The sequence below is a fragment of the Limanda limanda genome, chromosome 12 (assembly GCF_963576545.1).
Source record: "Limanda limanda chromosome 12, fLimLim1.1, whole genome shotgun sequence".
NCBI classification, from domain to species: Eukaryota; Metazoa; Chordata; class Actinopteri; order Pleuronectiformes; family Pleuronectidae; genus Limanda; species Limanda limanda.
In genome coordinates this window covers 19,804,859-19,818,599 of record NC_083647.1, presented here as the reverse complement: position 1 = coordinate 19,818,599, position 13,741 = coordinate 19,804,859, and the positions used below count along the sequence as shown (strand labels likewise).

Below are 13,741 nucleotides of genomic sequence, written 5' to 3'. Positions count from 1 at the left end.
CTTGATCGACTCACCCTTGGTTTTACAAATTAGTTGACAACCTACTGGATTGACGACTATGATCATGTCCATCACATTCACGATTAAAATACATTACATGTCAACAGTTTTAACATTTTCTGAATATAAGAGAAAAAGTCAACACATGACTCTACAGAAGCATTTGTAGTCTGATTCCTTGTTAGCATTTTTATCAGCACATGTAATGGATTACAATTACGGAGCCATTAACTAATAAGATTACTTTTGTAATGCTGCTGAATTAAATCTGGTATTCTAATCCCTGCTGACAGATTTGTCTTTTCCCACTCAGGTTCATTAATCTCAGGCTCAGTGGGCGATGATCGCTCACTGGCAGCGGAAACCACAACGTCATGTTTGCTCAGAGGCACAATTCCTCTGAAAGCAGGTACGACACAATTCACCTGTTTGCTCACAACAAACACCTGGATGCTGTGAATTTTAGTGAATAAAATAAATAGAAAGCAAGCAATATTTTCACAGAGTTTGCACACTCTTGTCATTAGGGAAACGTGGACTGTTGCGCTGTTTTTTTTACACTTCTTTCTATTGTTTTTATCCAGGACCGTGGTCTTTCAACTTGAAAATACGATTTATTGATTCCACTTTCAGATTTTAAGTTGCTTTCACTAAAAATCCTACGCTCGCGCTCAAATACCACCAGAGAGCAAACTTTTCACACGTGCACAGATGTAGCGTGAGAGCAGGAAATCTGAACGTAAGCAAAGCTAAGCACAAGCAGCGGCTATTTAAGCGCGAGTGAGGGCTTCGAGTAAAAGTCTAACAAATTCTGAATGTGAAATCAATACGTCCTGATTTGAAACTGATACATCAGACTCTTGAATGAAGAAAGGAGAAAAACAACCTTTGAATTTCTCACAGGTGAACTGGCAGAACTGAACTGGGCCCAGAAACACATCTTAGGCTGCTCTCACTCTAACAACTATCCCACAGTGACTCTAACCTTGTGTTTGCTAATAACTTTGACTAATTCATCCTCAGCTTTTGTGGAGCTGCACGTTTGCAGCTCGTCTTACGGTCAGTGTGGTTTCCTCTCCTGTTGGGCACAGGGTCATCGGTCAATAACATCATGCAGTTCTCTCCACAGGGACGTGTGTTCTCAATGGACGAAGAGAAATAGGGCTCTTAAAGCAGAAGAAGCCCACAGAGGGGATGGGGGTGATTTTACCTATTGTTTTCATGCAGTAAAGACCCTTAAATTTCCTTTATGTTTCCCTTATCTCCATTTCTACAAAACTCTTTTGACTCCCTTCATATTCACCCTCCACCTCTGCGCCTCACAGCGAGCCTCAGAACTCGATCTTGCAGGCAGGGAAGGTCTCGTCCTGCATGGCGACGGTGCTGTTGGATCCCAGCACAGTGATGCCCAGCTCTTTCTGTCTGTCCTGGGTGTGCTGGTACCACTCCTGCATCGGCACGGACTCAAAGGTAGGGATCACCGTCACCTGGAGATACGCAGAAAGAAGGCTCACATTTAACCTCAGCTGTTTGTCGATATCCTTGTCAGATGATATAGTTTTTCCATGACTCCAGTTTCTGCAGTAAACCATGTCTACCTGTATGGTGTCAGACCAGGACGCCTTTCCATCCAGCAGAGCGTCCAGTGTTTGCCTCATCAGCTCCTCCCTCTCCTGACTGTCGCCGCTGACGATGTAGCAGGAGGAGCGGACACACCTGAAGAAGTCCACGGTGACGGTAGGCGAGGAGGCTCCAGAGGGGATGTACGCCAGGTCCACGTACACGCTGGCTTCTCCGACAGCGGGAGCCTTAGAGCCTGGGGTAGAAAACAACGTGAGAGGAGTCAGTGGACACGCTTCAGTCTGCAGAGCTACTATTTGAGAGGAGATAGGAATCACCTGTACCGGGACTGGGGGAGGATTTTGCTGGTGCTGAGCGGGTGCTGGAGGAAGGCGTACGAGTGGAAGAGACGTTCCCTTTGGTGACTCCACTTTGGATTCCTGTCCTGCTTTTCCCCGAGGCGGATCTGTGGGGACCCTCGACAACCTGGTGACACAAAAAACAGCAAAACTCTAGAGAAGGTGTGGTTTCAATGTCTGTAATAGACTGGTGATGGGTTCAGGGCCACAATAAAACAGTTTATAATTCATCAAAAAAAATATGAGTTTATGCACAATCCTTAAACAGACATCCTTCTCTTCAATGCTCATAAGACAAAACTCACCCCTGGCATCTTCTTCCCTCGCATGCCGCCGGCTTTCGCTCTCTTCCCGTGGGCGTCGGGGTCGGACTGGGGAACAGGCATGGAGGCGTCAGGGTGTGGAGGCAGAGGCGGACTGTCCCTGAGCGCGGCAGGAGGAGGGTCGCAGGGCAGAGCCTGTCTGGCGCAGTGGTCGTGTGGAGAGTTCGTCGGCTCACTACACGACTCGTCCTCGTCTGAGTCCAGAGCTCCATCGGCCGTGGTGGACGGGCAGTCCTCTGTACAAACGGGGGCGTTTGATTCGCTGGGCGACGCGTCCTTTGGGTTGTTGTTGTTGTTGCCGTGATGATGCCACGAGAAGGCTCCTCTGGACGGTTCGCTGCTGGCCGAGCTGGAGTCAGGATGTTTGAAATGCTTGAACTCACATGGAGAAACCAGACAAAGATCCACGTCATGAGGTGAAGACTCAAACTGAAGCGTGCCAGGAGCCGGAGGTCGCCCCATCTCTGAACCTTGACCTAAAGATCTGGGCGGCTTCTTCATTGGTAAAGTCATCCCGGCAAAATGGGCTCCGTTGGAGTGGGAGTGATGAATGCTGTCATCCCCTTCTCTCTGGCTCACATAGCCTGGTCCCTGCTCAAACGACATGGACAGTGACTCATCTACTTCTGTGGACTGAGGTGAGCTCACCTCTGCTGGCATGGAGTGTGTGGTGGTGGTGGTGGTGGTGGTGGTGGCCACAGAGGCAGACGGGTCCGAAGGTCCGTCTTTAAAAGTCCCCAGCGACAGGAAACTGAGGTGCTTCTCCCTGAGGTTTGCGTGGCTCTCTGGAGGGTTTTTGTTCTGGGACGGCTGCCCCTCACTTTGTCTGGACGATCCACTCTGCAGGTTGACGTCACCGGAATCTGAGTTCCCCACCTGGACCTGTAACCTGCTGAGAGGGGCGCTGTTGCACCACACGTCGTCCGGGGAGAGGCCGTACGGAGTGTGGCCTGCGCTGTTGGGCCGGGAGTCCGGGGAGGCCGGCTCCACAGTCTCCTCATCAAGGCTGACGGGGGCCTGGTTCTCTGGAGAGGATCGGGAGGGGGGGCTGTGCTTCAAAGCGCCGTCCAGGAGAGTGTACTCGGTGGGAGTTAGGTCTAACTGGACTTCGTGTTCGTTATGTGGCGGGTTGTTCAAGGGGGATGGAAATCCCACCACTTTTGCAGGTTTGGCAGCGTTTCCAGAACCTCTCCGCAAGTCTGCACCAGCTTTCTCTTCGATATGACCCCCCTCTCCTCCCACGCTCCCTGTGCCAGCTGCTTCTTCTTCAGCCTCCTTACTCGTCTCTTTGCTCAGACCTCCCAGGCTCTTTTCATTTCCTGACTCACTGCTTCTCTGCTTCGCTTCATCCACTCTTTCCTCCTGCAGCTTGAGAAAATCAGCGGTCATGTCCTCGGGGGTTGACGTTTTGGAGCCGTAGGGTTTCTCTTCAGGTTCTGACACCGCTTTTGGAGTCTGATGCTCAGTGGGAGGGATGTCCGGCTCTTGGATTTCTGACGCAGTCCCAGCAGTGGGCTTTGTTGAGTTGTTATTCGGCAGTTCAGTGTTTACATGTGTCTTCTTGCCATCGTTTGCCTCCTTTCCTGGTGGTTTTCTCGTTTTCTTCGCTCCTGTTTTAGAGTCATTTTTTGCTTCCTTTTTGAGCTTAGTTATATTTTCATTCTTCGGTTTGGAAGGGACACTTTCCTTTTTCACCTGATCATGCTTAGTAACGCCATACTCGTCTTTATTGCCAGTCTTCTCCTCCTTTTTCCCATCCCTCCCTCCTCCTTTCTTTGACATATTCTTCTCTGATGTTACTCCTTTTTGCTTTACCCCCACCTCTTTGATTTTTGTTTTATCAGCATCTCTTCCACCAACTCCATTTAAACCTTTTCCCTTTTCCTTCACCAACACCTCTTTGACATATTTTGATGCTGTATCCTTCCCTTGTGACTTGCCACTATCCTGGCTGTCTGTCCTCTTGGTCTTTCCGTCTTCACCCAGCCTCTCCAGGTCCCCGGTTGTCACAGTTGGTTTTCGGAGGAAGGCCAGGCCCTTCAGCTTCTCCAACCCCTGCAGCAGCTTCGCCTGGGGCGTAACACCGGGGAACAGCATCCTCACCACCTTCTCTTGAGGGCACGCTGGGTGCCACACAAGCAGAGCGGACACCGAGGCCAGGGCTGGGAGAGGGAGAGCTTGAGATTTGGATGCGGACGACGAGTCAGGCCAGTTCTGCATGAACGTCTGGTACTCCTGGCTGTTTTTACCAGGACTGAGCAGGTACAAGTCCAGTTGTCCCACTCCCATCTTCTGGAACAGGGTCAGGGGCTCGATGGGGACTCCCTGGGGTCGAAACATCGGTTGTGGTCTGATGTCTAACTTCTTTAATAACTGTAGGGTTAGGGCCGCCTCCTGCGTGCTCTTCAATACATTGTCCACACCTGAAAGGAGGAGAGTGTCAGCTGTAGTCACTTGCAACTTTGGGTTTTTATACATTTAGAAATCTACAGGGGTTCCTTACAGAAAACAACAGGTGACCAGTGTGGAAGAGCTTTATGCAGCTGGTTGTTACAAGTAAAAAAACTGTAATAACCACTTTACTTTACTCTATATTAGATAACATTAATTCATGTATTAGGGCAAATTAGGACGATTGAATCTAATTTCCTAGGTGAGGGTTAACCCGAGCCCTCGCAGTAACGTGCAAAGAGATATTTTAATGCACTGCAGAAAGAGAGGCCTGATTGTACATGCAAAACTTAGCAAGTTACAAAATTAACTTGTATCTATCTCCATGGCAACTAGGCAAATGCAGTGTCCTCGGAAAAAACAATCTTTTTTTACATTACATTACAAAATTCAAAGAAAAAATATTAAAGACATATTTCATGCATATTAAAAGTATTAATACAAATGTATATGATTGTGTTTATACATGTATCTGATCAACAAGAGGTTTTTTAGCCCATATTCCCTGTTACGTCATGTCGTGTTTACTTCTACAATGTGATGCAGTGGGTTCCTGTCACTCACAAGGCTGCTGCTCCACCTGCAGCCTGCTGGGGGCGTTAAAGAACACGACTCCAAGCTCTGGGGAGATCAGCCTCTTGGACAAGTCCTCTGCTGAAATAAAACAACACGAGGACGCACAGAGACACACAAAGATTTAGAAAGTTTAACGTGAAACAGGATAAGATCTCCTCATTTCATCCTCTTCCTTCCGGACCATGATCGACATAACCATCTGACCTTTGACATCCGAAGTCAGCTCCAGCTCAGCCACCTTCCTCTCCAGGAAGGCGTTGACCCCCGGCAGGTTCTCTGTCCCGATGTGCGTCAACAAAACGGCATCGACGCGGTCCAGGTGGCGGACCAGCTTCCAGAAGCAGGCCTGAGTGTCCGAACCGCCGTCCAACAGCACCGTGAAGCCGTTGACGGCGAAGAAAGCGCAGTCGCCTCGGCCGGCGGGAAAGACATAGCAGCAGGGACGGGACAGCTTGAGGAAACCAACAGTGATGGGAGGAGGCAGGAGGTCGAAGGTGGACGGAGGGCAAAGGGTGCCAGAGATGAGGGAGGTGAAGTCCCCCAGGGCCTCCATGGCAGGCAGCACCTCTGGGGGATTGATGAGGAGCGTGAACGGACGCTGCTGAGGCTGGTTGTCCAGGAGAGTATTCCTCCACCCGCCGATGTTGGGACAGCTGAGGGTCAGGCTGAGCTTAGAGGAGGAGGAGTTCTCTTCATCGAGAAACTGAACACACAGAGACAACAGCGAATTGTAATTTTTAGTCCACATTGCCAGGTTGAATATTATTCACTATGTTATCTTATTATCTGAAGATTCATATTGGGATATTGTGTTCATAAGAAAGAAAATGCTAACAAAACAAAAATATATCTTTGCCTCATGGTCAGAAGATATCTTTAGTATTTTGATTCTTTAAAAAACAAATTTGATGGAATTGAGTGTTTTATTTTCACATTTTTGTGAGAAAAGAGAAAAGATGAATATCAGCTGATCTATTATCAGATTCTTTTAAATACGTCAGCATGAGACTAAACATTTAAACATGAGTGACACAATTCAATATACAACAACTGAACTGGTGTATAGGGGGAATAGGTTGCTTGACAAATGTGAATATTGTGTATATTTTGACTTTATATCTACTTAATTGTTCAAATAATTTTTGTTAAAAGTACCATCTATTTCTTAGGTTGCATGTCCTGTTTTTCCTCTCTTTAAGATCAAGGTAAATGCAATGTGAGTTTTGGGCTGTTGGTAAAACAAGATCATCTGAATTATTTAATATATCCTCAGGGGGAAATCAGGTAAGGATCAAAGAGTGGAGATGCTGGGGATTGAACCCAGGACCTCATACATGCGAAGCATGCGCTCTACCACTGAGCTACATCCCCTCTTGGTCTAAGGTCAAAGATTTGAGTGAAGATTCTCGCTGACTTAGCTCCTCAAAGTACAAGCAGTAGAGATAATGCAGGGATCTTTTCCGCTTATGTTCTCTTGATTTGGTTGATGAAAATAGCGTCAAAATAAAACTAAATTTGTATTGATCAATAATATAAGCAACATTATATAACAAACAACAGTTTGATGCATATAGATAAAAATGGGGGGGATGGGTTACCTGCTCTGTCAGTATTTGTTTCAGCTGGCTTGGTGAAAACAGTCCTCTGTGAAACAGCAGGTCTCCACTGTCCTCCACGCTCTGTCCACACAGGATCAAGAGCTTCTGAGCCGAATCCCTGGACAGCAGAGCGAACACCTGAGCAGACGAGAGAGAAGGAGAGTTGGGTTGTTTTATATTTTCACTGCACAGCCTTAGGTGTGAGTATTTTCTGCTTTCTCTCTTCATAGATTTGATATCTTTGAGTTTTGATGCTTAAAGTCGCACAAAATAAGCAATGGAAATGTAGTTGTTATCAATTAAAGTAAATCATATGACAATATCAGTATAGCTGCTTGACACTATCTGTCATCATATTAACATCCGATAAAATAGAACATGAAAGAAAATGTTTATTAAAAACACCAATAAAGTTAAGTTCCCTCCATTGTTTCAGGTTTCAAATTGTAAAAATACAATAATTTAACTCATTTGTATTCATTTTAAATTGTCAAAATCTTAAATAATTGCCCAGCTGTATCATTTTGCTTTTAACCAGGTAAACTATCTCCCATGATGGAGCTCTGGAGGATTCGTCCTCTCACCTCTGAATGAACCTGCTCCTGAGACGGACTGATCAGAACCTGAGTGTCCAACGCTTTGGTGCCGTGGCGCAGACACTTCTGACCTGAGGGGGCAGAGAAAAACAACAACAGATGGAGAGAGAGGGACAGACGGGCGAGGGACAGAGTCTCTGCTGAGGGAGTCACAGGAAACCAACTCAAAGAGGTCAATGAGAAAGTGAAATTGGGTAAAACACAAAGAGGAAGGAAGAGGAGTGGAACCACTGAGTCAGAGGGACTGTCTGCGGACGAGATGCCAACTTTACTCAGTCTGCAGTGAGGATCCAGTCTGAGGGGAAGTGGATGAACGAACGAGGCAAAGAGGCGAACACAGCCAACTGGAAAATAATGACCTAAATACGAACAAAGGTTTCTTTAACTCAAGTTAGAAACAAAAGAGAGAAGCAAAATACATCACTTTCTATTGCAGTGAATTTCATTCTTCACATTTTTTATGCTTTGCGAGTTTGATCCTGAGAAAGTGTGGCTCTCGGATTGAGGAAGACTTAAGCTCTGAATAACGGTCTAATGTTTGTACCCTGAATGTGAAGCTACATCCAGCCAAACAGGAGCACACAGTTAAAATAAATGGCAGCACAGACACAATCCAGCACAGACACTAGGCAACACTCATGCTGAGATCTAACTCTCAGCATGAAAATGAAACTACAGGGAATAGAACGCATATCATCCGTCCTAAATCTCATCTATTTCTCTGCCAATGTTACAAAACCCGGTACTTCACCTTCTCAGAAGAAAATTCAGTTTTATTTACCAGATACAGAACAGACACGCTTCCCGGCTGCTGTTCTGTCCTTGTTAGAGAAAAATCTGTCTGTTCCTGTCTGTGTTTGTCACCAATACTTCACAGCTGAGCTGGAACACAACTGCCTGTCGGCCTTCCCACTGTTTTCCCTGCTCGTCCTTGACTCTGCATACTAACAGAGAGAGAGAGAGCGAGAGAGAGAGAGAGAGAGAGAGAGAGAGAGAGAGAGAGAGAGAGAGAGAGAGAGAGAGAGAGAAAGCGAGAGAGAGAGAGAGGTGGCACAGCTTGGACACTATTGTTTTCTGTCCGCAGGGCCCACCCATGCCAAACAATCATCCAACTGCTCCTCCACTTTCCTTCCTTCCTCCGCTGTCGACCCCTCTGACCCGCCGAGCCGGCTGGTTACCACAGAGACGGTTCTTTCTGTGAGGTCGGAGAGTTTATCGGTGGAAATGGTCACACACAGTTTCTTACCTGCACCCTTGAATGACGCCGTGTGGTGGGACAGGAACTCTTGGAGATGGTGGTTTAGGTTACAGGATTTTAAGTCAATGTCCCAGCACCGGATTCCTGCAGACGGGAGAGACATTAGGCATTTCTACACGGGATTTATATGCTAAAAACCACAATATTTACCATGTTTGACCATTTTCTTGTCCTATTCCTACATTGTGTTTTGTCGTGTGATAGAAACAAAATGTTCTATTTGGTTCAAATACAGGTTCATGTATGTTTCCTGCAGCCAACATCAGCCATCTTTGCAAAAACAACCGACACAATAAGACATAAAATTATGACAGTGAAAAACAGCAAAATAGTGAAAATCTCCAAATGATTATGCATTTTTACAGATTATCTGAAGAGCTCAGCACTTAAAAGCTGCATTAGATTATCCACAAAAGAAACAGTGAAAGAGATGAAAACGTGGCTGTTGGTCTGAGCTCATTAAAAGTTGATGATATACTGGTGGTGAGTGGTTTGCATGGTTTAGTGCTGGGGCCAGTGGGAAAGATAAATATCTTTATTTCTCTCTCACATCAATCATTACGTTTCAGTTTTCTATTATCAAAGCCTTTTCGCATAGATTATGAGCTCAGATGTGGCATCATTAAACATCCTCATACATCCATGAGACTTTCATATTATAACGCATTATTACAGCGTCATGCCTTTCCGCCTCTGTACCCACATTCTCTTAATGGCACGTCGTTCACAAGTGGATATGTGTTGACTGAACATCCGCCCTGCAACATTTCCCTGTAAAGCTTCTCCATAAAACGATAAGTGATGCGAAAGCAGCTCCTGCAGCCTGCTTTTAATTATAACGCGTCCACAGGGAGCAGCAGCACCAAGGAGGAGGAGGAGGAGGAGGAGGAGGAGGTGATGCTGATGGTGGAGCATCTCCAGATGACGCATCCTCGGTCAGTGGGGTTGGATAAAATCACATATAAACACTGCAACGGGGTCAGTGTCACACCCTCGCCGATGAGAGGTCTGCATCTGATTTGTTTTCCTCCATTAAACATCACGCACGGTGGCTATAAGAGGGTGGTTTGAAAAATGCACGTACCTCGCTGGATCTCCCTGCTGATGTCCGTGTGTCCGAAGTGATCGGTGCGTCCGACGATGATGAGCACGGAGAACTTGTGTGTGCAGAAGTCGAGGTTTGCGGTGCAGGCTGCGCGCCTCGGCTCCTCCCGGACCTCCCTCTCCAGCACCCGGCTGGACGCCATGTTGGAAACTTGCGTTGGGATGTGATGTCATTGAATAGGAAAAAAGGAAAAAAGAAAAACTGCAAGCGTCTTTTATTATTACAGGGAGGTGACAGCTGATGTGCTGGAATGCAGCCGCGCATTAGGGAATGTGAAGGAAGAGGTTGAATTATTTGTGACGCACGGAAAAAGGGGATCGATATCGTTTTTATTGTTTTATTGTTTTCCTTTTAAGTGACGCAGAGTGATCGTTGTAATCAAATGACCAACAAGTGATGGTCATGCAATAATATTTTTAAAAAATTACTACATCTTTATAATACTACACATTTGTGTCTCTTTCTTGTACACAGCCACACCATTAAATTCAAGAGTTTATTTATTGGCTTTATTGTGAAAAATGTTTCCAGAGACCAAATCTATCAACATACAGAAAAATATATGACCAAAACACTGATTTGTGACAAATTCCACATTCAAACAGACACATTCACAAGATGCCTTAATCCTACACAAATAGCTTCCCCAGCCCACGATCCAGACTCTGAGAAAACCACAGAACATTGAACCTACTCAAACAAAAAAAGAATATTGGGCACGGTTTATAAAAAGAAAAACGTCCTTTATTAATGGCATGCAGTAATACATTTCATTTTTTTTATTATCATCACAAGAAGAATAACAACAGTTGCAGCCACATCACACAATAAGGAGGGGACACCTTCTTGGTTGGACCTCAACCCCCCGGGCTCTGTCCCGTCATCTCTTGTTTTCTTGGGTTCTTCTTTCACAAACATTTGAGGACATAGAAGTTGCAGGAAGTCCCCCGGGGACAGCTGCACATGGTGCCGATACGCGCGCCTTTACGCACGGCGCATGGCTCCCCTGCGTCACACTGGGAAGACAAAAGCAACATCGATTCAATAAATTGCAGATATGGGTTATGGAGTTATTGTCTAGAACATGACGAAAATGAAGTTGTTTCCGAAGTCATATATGCATAACTCGATCTATCCAAATACAAAGACTTTAAAGTTTCCAAATTGCAGACTGAACAAATCCTTTGTCCTCTCCAGAATTATTATTTATATTTCTAAACAACGTTAAGGTTACTAAGAAAAAGCAATATTCCAAAGAAGTTAGTGCAACAGATTCACAGAGCTGAAATTTACCGAAGGCAACCAGCCAAGCTTTTTCTCAGAGGGCATCTCCTTGCTCCTCAGCTTCTCCAGCACTTCTTGCAACGCGTCAATCTACACAGAGATTACAAAGAGAGATTTTGTGAGAGACATCATGCTTTTAAAAGGCAACACGGTGTGAACCTGAGTCTCTCAGACATGTTGGGTATAGATCTTCCACAACAACAAGTGCTATAGAATAAGTTGTAAGTAGTGTCATTTTTCTGAACAATGCAATGTTTCATGAATCCAGCTGAAAACATGTCACACATCTCTCACCAGGTCTTTCTCCTGTTGTCTTTTCGGAGAGAAATCCAGCGAGCGGGTCTCCAGTGAGGAGTCTGCCTCTGCCCGAGCGAGCCACAGGGACGCGCAGCAGCAGGTGACGGCGAGGAGGAGAGCTGGTGCGCTGACCATGGTGCTGAAACACAGGATGAAGAAGAGGAGGAGGAGGAGGAGGAGGAATGGTCCTTGTCTTCAGCAGGTGGAGGGTTTGGAGGGTCTCCTGGACAGAGATCCCCCTCTTTATAGCTGCTCCTCATCAGCCGGCCTCTGAAATATTCATGGCAACTCTGACATGGGTGACACCACTCAGCACCTTTGTATGTTTAACCGGAAGGCTGGTTGGAGGTGGGTTTGCATTTGATAAAACATATTTGACAAAGTATAGGTGTTTGATTTTAAAAAACCCTTCCCCTCTCATCTTTTGATCTCGCTTCTGATCTGTTTCATTTGAGCCAGAGGAAAAAAAACCTAGTTTTAATCAAGTTTGAAATCTGAAAAATGGGTCCTTTCATCAAATCTCTCTGTGGTGCAAACCGAGCACTTGAGTGATACATGTATATGACTCACCGATGAGTCATTTTGATGTGTCAGAAAACAGGAAACACCACACACAATGAAAAAAGGAAACAGTGAATCAGAATAAGACATCTTGAAATGTAGCATCGTTAGGAGGGGGCCTTATATAAATGCTGATATTTCCCTTCCAGGTTTCACTGCTAATCTTCTCTGTCCATCTTCTTGTGTCACCTCTGCTCAATAAAGAAATCAGACCTCCGGTTAACCCACACTGACATCAATCTGCAATCAGGATCCAATTTCCTTTCATTGGAATAACCCTTAAGCAGTGTGTAGGTGTGTGTGTGTGTGTGTGTGTGTGTGTGTGTGTGTGTGTGTGTGTGTGTGTGTGTGTGTGTGTGTGTGTGTGCGTGTGCGTGCGTGTGTGTCTGTGTGTGTGTCTGTGTGTGTGTCTGTGTTTACACACCGACAATGTCAGAGACCATACGTCAGTGGCAAGTCACGTGACCCCTGAGGGACACTTCCTCCATCATGTTGGTCATGATCTCCTCCACTATCTCATAGGGGGGGGGGACGACAGCAGTCAACAGCATTAGAACAGAGGTCGATACAGGAAACGTTTTATTCGCCCCATGAAATATTACAAGGTGTAATTTGAGGGGGATTTAGTTTGACACCATTTTAGCATTAATGTAACAGCAAACACGACTTTGGTCACCAACAAACATGCAGCTAAGCTGGTGGAGCCGTCAGGGATCCGTTGGTTTAGGCACAAAAAGGGTAAGAATGTGGTCGAGGTAATAATGTATTTGTTTGTTGACGCAGTTACGAGAGTGTTTGACGTTTGGGGCCACTCGCATGAAATCAATAGCTTTAAAATTATGACAAAAAACCCACGAGTTCTTTCTTCTGATCATGCCTAATTGCCGTTTGCAGACTTTGATTACGACTGCATGCTGCAACAAGATGACAACGGCTAAATAGTTTCTATCTTCTGTCAGATGTTGGAGAGCTGCACGATTCCAAGATGGAGATGGAGGCTTTAGAGAATCATCAAGAGCTGAAACCAAGTTGCTGAGTAAGGTTGAAATAGACAATGGACAGTAAAGAAAATGTAAAACCTAAATATTTTTCAGTTTATTCCATATTTAAATAAATATAAGTAGTTGGCCGGCCTTCTTAAGACTGCATGGACCTGATCTATGCCCATGTGATGTTTTGTCATATTCACTCTTCTAATAATCAATGCAGACTTGAGCAGGAACCATTAAAAAACAGAGCAAAGACTGAATTCAGACATTGTTTCTCAGAGACATGTTGGACGAGCCCTCGTGAAAAGACTGAGAGATTCTGACTCTGACTCTGAGAAAGAAGAAGAGTTTACACTATAATATGCAATTTTTTTCATAAACGTTGGCTGCAAATATTCCTTCATTTAAAGATGTTGTTGTAAGTTATCATCCTTTCTGCAGCAGCGGAACATTCGCACTTTGAACTACTTTCACAGCCGGATGATAAAACAGAACGGGACAACCAGAATTTGCAGATTCATAGACATATATAAAGACTTAACAAGTTATGTTAGTAATAAACATTTTTTTATAATTTATGCAGTGTCATAACTACATCTCTGACGTTTATAACAAACTAGACCGTTTCAAAATCGGTTGAAAATTGAGTAAGTTATGGTTATTTACCACTACCAACACAATGTTATGTGTGAGCGAGCTGCTCCCTAGCAAGATGGCCGCCATGTGGTGACGTCCGGCTCCGTTGGCCGGCAACACAGACGTGACATCTAGCCTTTATATATGT

At 45.3% G+C, this 13,741-nt stretch overlaps 2 protein-coding genes and 1 non-coding gene across 3 annotated transcripts; all 3 read right to left on the bottom strand.

Moving 5' to 3' along the window:
* Window positions 1–1,331: 1,331 nt before the first annotated feature.
* On the bottom strand, window positions 1,332–9,968 carry LOC133014958 (microtubule-associated protein 1S-like). The gene is made up of 11 exons (XM_061082168.1): window positions 9,806–9,968; window positions 8,710–8,805; window positions 8,245–8,310; window positions 7,452–7,534; window positions 6,868–7,005; window positions 5,474–5,972; window positions 5,258–5,344; window positions 2,225–4,665; window positions 1,905–2,046; window positions 1,599–1,816; window positions 1,332–1,487 (listed from the first exon to the last, which is right to left on the bottom strand). The coding sequence occupies exons 1-11, from the start codon at window positions 9,966–9,968 to the stop codon at window positions 1,332–1,334; spliced, it is 4,089 nt and encodes a 1,362-aa protein (XP_060938151.1).
* trnaa-cgc (transfer RNA alanine (anticodon CGC)) lies at window positions 6,569–6,640 on the bottom strand. Its single transcript has one exon. It is a non-coding gene; the product is annotated as a tRNA-Ala (tRNA).
* A 766-nt stretch (window positions 9,969–10,734) lies between the features above and the next one.
* LOC133016024 (cocaine- and amphetamine-regulated transcript protein-like) lies at window positions 10,735–11,542 on the bottom strand. Its single transcript, XM_061083325.1, has 3 exons — window positions 11,405–11,542; window positions 11,120–11,200; window positions 10,735–10,842 (listed from the first exon to the last, which is right to left on the bottom strand). Exons 1-3 carry the CDS (start codon window positions 11,540–11,542, stop codon window positions 10,735–10,737), a joined length of 327 nt encoding a protein of 108 aa, XP_060939308.1.
* Between the last annotated feature and the right edge of the window lie 2,199 nt (window positions 11,543–13,741).

Excerpts from the sequence above, each read along its gene's own strand:
- LOC133014958 (XM_061082168.1), bottom strand. The coding sequence starts at position 9,968 with ATGGCGTCCAGCCGGGTGCTGGAGAGGGAGGTCCGGGAGGAGCCGAGG. Across the intron at positions 8,311-8,709 it reads GGCGTCATTCAAGGGTGCAG|GAACAGACAGATTTTTCTCT; the intron begins GTAAGAAACTGT and ends AAACACAGACAG. Across the intron at positions 5,973-6,867 it reads AACAAATACTGACAGAGCAG|TTTCTCGATGAAGAGAACTC; the intron begins GTAACCCATCCC and ends CTGTGTGTTCAG.
- LOC133016024 (XM_061083325.1), bottom strand. The coding sequence starts at position 11,542 with ATGGTCAGCGCACCAGCTCTCCTCCTCGCCGTCACCTGCTGCTGCGCG. Across the intron at positions 11,201-11,404 it reads GACAACAGGAGAAAGACCTG|ATTGACGCGTTGCAAGAAGT; the intron begins GTGAGAGATGTG and ends ATCTCTGTGTAG. Across the intron at positions 10,843-11,119 it reads AGCTTGGCTGGTTGCCTTCG|TGTGACGCAGGGGAGCCATG; the intron begins GTAAATTTCAGC and ends TTGTCTTCCCAG.